The 9,797-nt window shown below is 49.9% G+C and overlaps 1 protein-coding gene across 2 annotated transcripts; it reads left to right on the forward strand.

Annotated features, from left to right (window-relative positions):
* Positions 1 to 656: 656 nt before the first annotated feature.
* Positions 657 to 8,449, forward strand: ANP32E (acidic nuclear phosphoprotein 32 family member E). 2 transcript variants are annotated; one of them, XM_008924104.4, is made up of 6 exons: positions 657 to 816; positions 1,340 to 1,462; positions 2,170 to 2,332; positions 3,401 to 3,555; positions 4,197 to 4,248; positions 5,751 to 8,449. In XM_008924104.4, exons 1-6 carry the CDS (start codon positions 757 to 759, stop codon positions 5,816 to 5,818), a joined length of 621 nt encoding a protein of 206 aa, XP_008922352.1. In that variant the 5' UTR covers positions 657 to 756; the 3' UTR covers positions 5,819 to 8,449. The 2 variants fall into 2 exon arrangements, with proteins under 2 accessions (XP_008922352.1, XP_017923750.1); XM_018068261.3 differs by having other exon boundaries at positions 5,754 to 8,449.
* Positions 8,450 to 9,797: the final 1,348 nt, after the last annotated feature.

The raw sequence follows: 9,797 nt of genomic DNA on the forward strand, positions 1-9,797 counted from the left end.
TGCAGGTACCCGGAGAGGCCTCCACTCGCTGCCAGCGTGCGGCGTCCGGGGGCGAAGCCGGGAAACCGCCCCTCTCTCCAGGCAACTTTCCTTAAAACTCGGTGTTTTTATGGAAAAAATTAAGTATAAGTGGGAAGCTGACCCAGTGCTGCCCGGGGTCTGCAGCATTCCCAAAATGTTGTTAATGAAAAGTGTGCGGGGAAAGGGAAGAGTCACCTTGTGCCTGTCCTTTAACGAGTGGATGTTCCACTCTAGATAAAATAATTTAAAATTAATTGGCTGCTCCTTGTCACTGCTTCTCCAAGCACACGACCTGTATTGATTATCAATGAGGAAATTATTTAATTGGGCTTAAATAACCTGCAGAACTCTCTGGGAAAATCATCTGGAGTCTGAAGGTTTTGGGTTCTGAGTGAAACTGGTTTGAGGGCTTTGAATATGCACAGTTAAATGGGGAGCCTTGAGGATGAGTTGGTGGTTGGCTGCGTACACAGCAGTGCTGTGGGGAGCTGTACCAGGGTCCGTCGGGGGAGTTTTGGGGCCAGGTGGCAGTTTTGCAGAGTCTGATGCGTGCTCAGGGGAAAGGAAAGCACTTTAAGTTAAGTGGAGGATTTTGGGGCACGAGTCTGGTGTGAATTTAAACCCACACGTGTGGCCTGTTGGCAGGTGACGGAGTTGGTGCTCGATAACTGCCGGTCCAGCAACGGGGAAATCGAAGGGCTCAATGACTCCTTCAAGGAACTCCAGTTTCTCAGCATGGCCAACGTCGAGCTGACGTCGCTGGCCAAGCTCCCCACGTTGAGTAAGCTCAGGAAGGTGCGTATCTCCCGTCCGCCGGCGCTCGGGGAGGGCAAAGTCACAGGTGACGAGCCGCGGTCGCGCCTTTTGGCTCTCACAGTTGGACTTGTGTGGTGCTAACGGTGCTGTATCTGTGAAATTTTGGGTTTTTTTTTTAAATCTGAAATTGTTTTGGGTGTCTCCAGTTAAATATGGCCAACTGGGCTTGTTCACTGACTCTTGGGTGGTGACTGCTTGGCTGTGGACGTTGTGAAGGTTGGCTGTGCCTTGCTGAGCACCAGGCCTTGGTAAGAGGCCCGTGGATTGCTGGCAGTGAACTCCAGTCCTAATAACTTAAAACTGAGGTGCCCAAACACATGAGACTTCCAGGAGCATTTTATAATTCCCAGCTTAAAGGAACTTTTTTGACAGCCAAAGCTTGTTAACTTGAGCAACTCTTCAAAAGTGATTAAACACTTAAAGGGAGAACGAATAACGATGAAGCAGCTGAATCTAAGGGTGAGAATCCAACTGTTTAATTCCTTTTTCTTCTGTACAATAGCTGGAGTTGAGCGACAACGTCATTTCCGGAGGCCTGGAGGTCCTGGCAGAGCGATGTCCAAATCTCACATATCTAAATCTAAGTGGCAACAAAATCAAAGATCTTGGCACTGTGGAAGCTCTTGTGAGTATGAAGTGGGAGGGGCTCGGGAGATTTCATAAGTGCTATTTTTTTATCAAGAATCCATTAGTATTTTTGGGAATGGATTGGTACGAACGTTTGTCAGTCTCGTGGTCAGTCCTGGTTTGATGGACTCGGTGCCCTGGTTGTAGGACAGCACGTGGAACCCCACTGCTGGGAAATGCTCCCACGTTGGGTATGGGATGTCCTGAGTGAGAGATTGTTGGGCTTGTTTTGTCTTTGAAGGAAGAGTGGCCCGGGTGTGTCATGCTGACCCCTCTGTGCTCATTCGTTAGGGTGAGCTTTCATTACCTGTGAGGTGACTCAGACACGTGTGGGATACAACCAGGAGCAAACCTGGAGAGCAGCAGCAGTGGGTTGGTGAAGCAGAGGAGGGAGCTGTGGCGATCTGTTCCCCTGTTTTTCTGGATGATTGGGGTGTCTGTCCAAATCTGGGCTCTGCACACACAACCCAACCCCCAGGGTGTGAGGGAGTCTGTGGGTTTAGGAGCTTTGGGGAGCTGTGGGGTGTTGATCTGCACAGGTGTTGGGGGTTCAGCCACTGCCAGAACTTGGACTGAACTTCTGGGGTGAAAAACACTGCCTAGAAATGAGGGATGGGGACAGAGTAAATTCTGCCACCGCGCTGTACCTGGCAGCACCACGCGGGTGTGCCGAGAAGGGGAAAAACCCTTTTTGTTCGTTTTCAGCAAAACCTGAAGAACCTGAAGAGCCTTGACCTGTTCAACTGTGAGATTACGAACCTCGAGGACTACAGGGACAGCATCTTCGAGCTGCTCCAGCAGATCACGTACCTGGACGGGTTTGATCAGGAGGACAACGAGGCACCGGACTCGGAGGATGATGACGACGGTAACTTCCCGAAGCAAACTGGGAGTAGGAATGGGCTGCTGGGATAAAGGTCTCAGTGTAGTGCAGGGACATCCTGAGCACACGAGGGTGATGCTGCTCGTGTTCCTGAAGCGCAGAGTCCGGAGTGTGTTTGGTGTTAACACACTGAGACGGAGCAAAAACTCTGTCAGAGGGTTCGAGTCCTGCAGGAGCTGCCTGGGATTAAGGGAATTGGCCTAAAGGTACTTTTAAAAAGACACAAATACTGTCTAAGTTAGTTGTTGCCAGCAGTAAAGCTGCTGAGTGATACAGAGTGAGGGGACACACACGATTTTGAATAAAAAATCAGAATTTTACAGGGTTTTGTAATGGCTTCAGCCCCATGCTTCAGTGTAATATGATTTTCGGTTCCAAAAGCACACCAAAAAATTTCCTTTTGGTCCCACCTTGGTTGCAGTCTTTAGGGAGGCTGTTTTTGCTGTCAGCAAATCCTGTAGGCTTTGGGAGCCTGGATTTAAGAGAACTCGATGGAAGCCCAGGGGTTGATACTTGGAATGTGAAAATAACCCAATATTTGAAAACAGATTAATAGTTTAAGTAGAAAATGAATTTAAGTGTTAAATCAGCTGGTGATGTCTTGTCACTTGCTGACCTGGCCCATGACAGGGATTAGTGCTCCAGGCACAGGAAGGAGGTGAGGGGCCATCCCTTTGGAGCTGCAGGTGTTGCATTTCCCAGTCACCACAAAGCAGAGGTGTGCACTATGTTAAGCTGGCTTTGCCTTAAAATATTTTAGGGTTGGGTTCTGTAGTGAAGCCCCTTCCCCTGGTAGGAGTTTGTGTTTGTACCTGCTTCAGGTGTCGAGTTTTGCCTGAAGCCTGTGATGGAAAAACAGTGGGAGCCTTTCTTAGAGGAAAAATGACAGAGATTAACTCGGTTACAATCGTGGTCGTTTCCCACGTGTGGCCTGCATTTAGAATAAAGAAAAAGTAAAAATCCCCAAAATCCTTCTGGAAAAACCTGTTAGAGCCAGCTCACCCTGATGTATTCAGAGGGGAGTGAATGGCCTGTGTGTGTCCTTCACTGCAGAAGGGGATGAAGATGACGATGATGATGAGAATGAAGCTGGGCCTCCAGGAGAATATGAAGAGGAAGATGATGAAGATGATGGAGCTTCAGATTTGGGGGAAGGTGAAGAGGAGGAGGAAGTTGGTCTTTCTTACCTGATGAAAGAAGAGATTCAGGTAAAGTTGGTAAATTCTGCCAGATGCAGGAAGGGAAGCTCCTGTGGGGTTCTGTGGATATGGAAAATGGTTCCTGTCCAGTTCCAGGGGGCGGAAAACAGCCGCCTTTTACAAGGTGATGGGTAGAGTCTTGATGAAAATTCAGTGAGAGTTTGCTTCTTATCAGGGAGTGGGTTCAATTCCCATATTCCAAGGGCAGATGTCAGATGGGCTGTTTCCCCATTTTGACTTGTCACTCTCCCCTGGTTGTAAAGTTCCACCGAGCAGAGGGATATAAAAACAAGACTTGGGTTTGTTGAATTCTCTGGAGCTGATTGTTTACATTTCTCAGCTTAAAACAAGACAAAAACCCAACACAACAATTTACTCATTTTCACAGTAACTTGGGAAGATGCTGTTGTGCTTCCTCCTCGTCCTCGGCCCTTACAAAGGAAATCTAAAAGCCATTGGCATCTCTCTCTCTCCTGGTTAATTTGTCAGTAACTTCTGAGCTGGTACAACATAGGGAACAGTGGGGAAAAGCAAATAAAATGAGACTCTGGGGTCAGCTGCTGCCCCAGCAGGATTTCTGCTTGGGATCAGTGTGGAAGGAAGGCTTCAATTAACAGCAACTGTAAAAATGTTTCCTGATATTTGTACAGGATGAAGAGGACGATGACGACTACGTTGAAGGAGGTGATGAGGAGGAAGAAGGTAAGTGCTGAAGTTCTAAATGAAACAGTCCTCTATAATTCTATACCCTTGCGGGATTGGGACATGCAAATTAACACACAAATAAAAAGTAAAAATAAAAGTGAGGCAGAAACATCAGTTTTCTAGAAGGGAAGACGCTGCATCTCCTGCGCACTTGGGAATTGTCTTTTTCCAGCGCGGAGAGGAGCAGGACTGTGGATTTGTTATTTCCATACATTGCAAATATCCCTCAAGTGCCCCAGAGGCTCTGCTGGCAAAGCCCTGGCAGCCAGAACCAGCTGGAGCTTTCCCTTTATCCAGCTGCAAGTGGCTTCTCTGTAAGCAGTTCCACTTCAGGGCAGCTGCAGGGAGTCAGACTGAGCCCAGGAGCCTGTCCAGGAACCCTAATGATATTTATCTCTCCAGTCTTATCATCAGTGGCTGTAACTCCTTAATTCCATACATTTTGCTGGCAGCCACGGGCATCATGGTCAAACAGAACGAGGCAGGGTGAGGGGCTGGTGCTGCTTTGAGGTGCAGTGTGTGATCCCGTGTGGAAAACGCGGTGTCCGCGCAGGCTGGTGCTGCTCCGGGGCATTTGCCAGAGCACCAAGTTCTGTTTGCAACAAGTGGGTTACTGGAGTATTCTTTAATAATTTTTTTCATAAAAGCTTCCACGTCTGTGTGAAGCCAAGTCCCAGAATTTCTCCCCAGCTGGGCCCCCATCTCCTCTGTACACTGGGCTCAGCGGAGCGGGTTTGGGAGCTGGATCTTCCACTTGCAAAAATGGGGATTTTGAAGGAGCAGGGTGAATTCTTCACTTAGTACAAATGCGGCCCTGAGGTCGGGATGGACCTTGGGCCAGGGAATGACTCCTGGGGAATTCCTGGATTGGAGGGGGCAGCATTGCACTGCGAGCTCCCACCACCAGAGCGCACAGCGCGCCGCCCGAATCCGGCCTTTTCCTACGGAAAAGCTCCAGGATATTGTCCGAGATCCTGGTGCCAGGTCTGTCCCTGGGGGAGAGGAGGGACCATGTCCCACCTGGTACCTGCAGGAACCGCTGTGCTGGGCAGGGTGTTGGGGCAGCTCTAAAGAGGGAGCTTGGGAGGTAGGAAAAGGTCACTTGCATTTTAGTTCTCAAACGTATTTTTTAATCAATCTGCTGGATATCACCAGTTCCCGGGGTGGAACATCCCGTGCTTAGTTTGACCCCGGTTTGATACGGCCCGTGCGGATCAGTCAGTCAGCAAACAGCTGCTGCTGTGGGAGCGGGGATGTTCCATTGGGAATGCCCTGTTCCCATCACCTGTGTGGAAGGGCTGTGGCACTGCTGCTGTGGGAGCAGGGATGTTCCGTTGGGAATGCCCTGTTCCCATCACCTGTGTGGAAGGGCTGTGGCACTGCTGCTGGGAGCCGGGGTTCCGTGGGAATGCCCTGTTCCCATCACCTGTGTGGAAGGGCTGTGGCACTGCTGCTGTGGGAGCAGAGCTAACGGGCTGCCTGCATCCCTCTTCCCTTAGCAGAGGGCGTCCGAGGGGAGAAGAGGAAACGAGAGCCCGAGGACGAAGGCGAGGAAGAGGAGGATTAATTTGCAGGACCAGACTCTCCAGTTACGGAAGACGCAATAGTGATTATGCAGCTCTGTATGTCCATGTACCATAGATGTCCCGACAGAAATCCTATGTTAACTTTTTATAGCAGAAGTGTGGTTTTACTATTCCTGCCCCTTTTATCATTCCAGATAAGCTCTGATAGCCCGTAGGAACCTTCTGTAGAGATCAATTTTCAGCCCTATAATCACTGAAGCCATTGGCAAATTCCCCCCCCCCACCACCAGACTTTTCTTTGGAGCTCTTTAATTTCGTACAGACTTTGCTGTGTTGGTCATCGTTAGCCCCGAGTCCAACCCCCTGCCCCACGGGTTTAATATTGGGAACTTCCTTCAGGATTTTAAAGTTTTTATGCTTAAAAAGATGAATTGAACAACGCTCTGTGGCAAATTCCACAGTCTCTTAAATCAGTTGACACTAAGCTGAGTTTTTCAGGGATTCCACTGGAAACACCCAACTAGATGACACCCGTGTTTCAGCTTTTTAAAAAGTGACTCCTGTGATATTTTTTAAGGCTTCTCTCCATTTTGGGTGTTCCAGGGTGAAGCCTCAGCAGGTTTCAGAAGATCTTTTTGTTTTCCTGCTTGCTCCGATGCTCAGTGTTTGGAGTATTCACTAGATTCCTTCAAGGGTGTATTTTGGCAAACTGAAAGAGCTGTGTTCCATAAAGGGTTGCAATCCATAAGTTTTCTCCCAAATCCATTGTCACTGCAAGTATTAACAAAGCAATTAATGTGTAGTTTTAACCCATTTTGGTAGAAATCTTTGTTAAACCTTCACTCACTTTGCTCTCGCATTGTCATTGTGGGAATTCTGCACCAATCATGGCTGTAAAATGTATAAAATAGATGAAATATGCATTTCTGATGCAGAAGTGAACGGGTAACTCCTCCAAGCGCGTTGTTTTCCAACCCCCCCCCTCCCAGCTTTTCTAGAACCGTTGAAGGGAAGGATGAACCCAAGTTGGTCCTTCTCTGCATGTCACCTCTTAAAGTGTGTAAATCTGGCTGAAGGCAAAACGCTCAGTTCGTGTGTAACAGTCGGGAATATTCAGGGGTTTGTATCGAGTGGCTGCGGAGACGCACTGGGAGCAAGCACAGGGGACGTGCAGAGAAGCTTTTCCCAGCAGCCTTTAATAATTCCTAACAGTTCTGCCCCGATGTATCATCTCTCCTGTTGGAAACAAGTTTCCAACTTCCAGCATTCCTCCTTCAGTCGCGATCCGGGTTTCACGCGGCGTAGCCGTGATATCACACTGGCTGACGTCTCACGTAGGTCCTGAACCAAATATCACACACAGCTTTATTCCAGAGACTTATTTTTGTATCTGTCCTGGCTGCCGATAGCTGCCGGAAACTGGGGAGAGCCCGCGGGTGGGAAGAGGGAGATTCCTGGGCCTGAGTCAGTCCCCCGTCGCCCGGTTCCCTGTGGATGTTCCGTAGGAATTGCACACAGTAGTTTGATGTGACCTTCAGTGGAGTGTAGATCGTGCAGGGTTGAAGTTCTGCAAAGCCCCATTCCCTGTGCGTGTGGTTTTTATCCCCCAACTAGAGCCTTAACTCCGGGTTTCTCCTGTAGCTGTGCAGTGGCCTCGGAGCGGAGTCAGGCGGGCGGTGCCACACTCGGGAACAGCTGACTCCTTGGGCTTTGTGTTTTTTTTAAGGAATATCTCCAAAGACACTAGAAAAGTCATGGTAAAAACTTCCTTTGCAGCCACAACCGAGTCCTGTGTTTGTGATGAGTCCTGGATGGGTCAGTGCACATCCGTCATGTCCTGGGGGCTCTGGGCGAGGCACTCGCTCCATGCTCAGCTTTGAGAGAAAAGGTGTTTTCCCATCCTTTTGCTTCTTGTTTTTAGATTGAAACCTGTTATTTATAAGTGTGTCCGTCACAGCACCTCCCTGTCAGGGTTTTCCTTAACTGTCTGTTACCGGTGCAGATAAAATTAGTTTTAAATGGAAAAAAAAAAAAAGAGTCTATTTTGATGGATTAAAATGATGTGGGTAGTGGGCTCGTTTGGGTGAGCGAGTCCCGCTCCCGAGACCAGACAGACTGAGCTCTGAGGGGTGACAGCCCTTCCCTAGGCCACACTTCCCCAGCAGCCACAGCCACCACATGGAACCCGAGCCCCTCACAGTCCCAGCTCCTGCTAATCTGTCGGTCCCAGTGTCACCATCCCCAGTCCCGTGCCCTCCTCCGCTCGGCATGCAGCAACAGCGTTTTTTAACGAGGAATTCAGAGCCTCCAGATAACTTTTGAAACTTTTTTGCTTGGTGGGTGGTCTTTTCATGCAAATACGTCAGGGTGGGTTTTATATTTTGTAGAGGTTTTGTCCTATTTTAATGCTCTTTGTATGGCAGTCTGTATATAGTGTGGTTCGGTTCCTTCTCCGACTCTTTCCTGAAACTTTGGAGTAACTGATTTTGTGCAACTGTGTTTTGAATAAAGCCATGACAGTGTTAAATTAAAGACAACAGCCCTGCAGCACTCTTCTGATAACTTTTAGTTGTAACAAAACATGTTTCCTCCCCACGTGTGCTGTAAATTTTAAATTAAAAAGTTTTCAAACCGAATTATTTCAAATAAATTGAGACTATTGTATTGGATTACTTCTTGGGGTATGTCCAGCTGTGGAGAATGGGATGTTTCTCAAGGAATGGAGTAAGAGGGAATTGTTTCCTGTTATCTCTTAAATGTGGTGGAATGGGGATGTGTCTTTCTGGCGATGGAACTTGGACTTGTGGCACTTTAGTTCTTGGTAATGTTGTAACAGTCAAGGAAGGATGTTCTGTGAAATCGGGATAGTTCCCTGTGAGTGTTTCCAGGTAAGTTTGACATGTTGAAGTCTGGCTGAGCCTTAAGAAACAAAAACTAAAATCAAGAGCCTGGTTCTGTTTTGCTTTTCACAAACCCTGACTTGTGCCCTGCAACCCGGGCTCGAGTCTGGTGCTCAGTTATTCCTCAGAGAAGAACAGTGTTTTAAAAAACCCTGCTGCTCCTCCCGAGCCAGACAGAGCATTGTTTTATCTTGGGATTAGTCCAGCATTCCTGGCAAAAATCCCCTGGATGCACTTGAGAAAGCCAGTAGCAAACAGGCTTTTCTGCTGCTGGATGAGCAATTAGGCAAGAAATGGGTGGGTGCTTTCTGGGATATTTTATTTAGTTTTAAAGGTGGGGAGGAATTGCTGCTCCAGCAGAAGACCCTCACTGGCTGCTCTACCCTGTGGATTTGTGACCAAACGGGACCTGAGTTAAACAGGTTAAATCCGCCTTTTGGGGGTACAGGTGGGTGAGGTAAAACCAGGCTGTTGCGCTGTGGGACTTTCACGGTGAAGGACTGTGGAGGAAGCTCAAGCGCTGTGTGGGCACATCTTCAAAACCAGGAAAAACCTGCGGTGCGGCCGATGGGCTCCCGGGCTTGTCGCGACGTGTGGAACCAGCTCTGCCCGCCCCAGCCTGGGGTTTACACAGCGCACCTGCCGCCACAGCGAGCACCTGGCCGGCTCCCGCGGGCGCGGCTAGGGAGCGGACGGCTCTCCACGGTCCATACCGCGCCCTGGCCCGCGCTCTCGTCCCCCCGGGGCTCGGCCGCCCTCCATTTGTCGAGGGAGGGGAAAGCCGTTGCTGCGGGCGGCGGGCAGCTTCCTCCCTGCTGCTCCTTCCTCCCCTCCCGGGGCTTTTGTCTTATGCTGCCCCTTCTTGCTCTTTCCCCCGGCCCTATCTCCCCCTTCGCCGATCGGCGCTGCTTCCCCTCTTCTTCCTTCCTAAAGGGCCGGACGCCTCATGAGGCGGGGGGGCGGGGGGCGGCGGCGTCGTCCCCGCCCTCGGGACCGCTCTGAGGGGAAGGGGGGGCGCGCGCGCGGACGCCCCCGAACGCGGGGAAACCCGCCACCCACGGGTTCCGCGCTGCGGCTGCAGGGGCCCGAGCCGCGACCCGCCGCTGATTGGGCTGAGATT

This window comes from Manacus vitellinus, unplaced genomic scaffold, assembly GCF_001715985.3.
Source record: "Manacus vitellinus isolate BGI_N305 unplaced genomic scaffold, ASM171598v3 scaffold_134_pilon, whole genome shotgun sequence".
Lineage (NCBI taxonomy): Eukaryota > Metazoa > Chordata > Aves > Passeriformes > Pipridae > Manacus > Manacus vitellinus.

Bases quoted from the DNA above. Each gene is read 5' to 3' on its own strand.
- ANP32E (XM_008924104.4), top strand. From the start codon at position 757: ATGGCCAACGTCGAGCTGACGTCGCTGGCCAAGCTCCCCACGTTGAGT. The intron at 817-1,339 runs GTGCGTATCTCC...TCTGTACAATAG, and splicing joins CGTTGAGTAAGCTCAGGAAG to CTGGAGTTGAGCGACAACGT. The intron at 2,333-3,400 runs GTAACTTCCCGA...CCTTCACTGCAG, and splicing joins CTCGGAGGATGATGACGACG to AAGGGGATGAAGATGACGAT.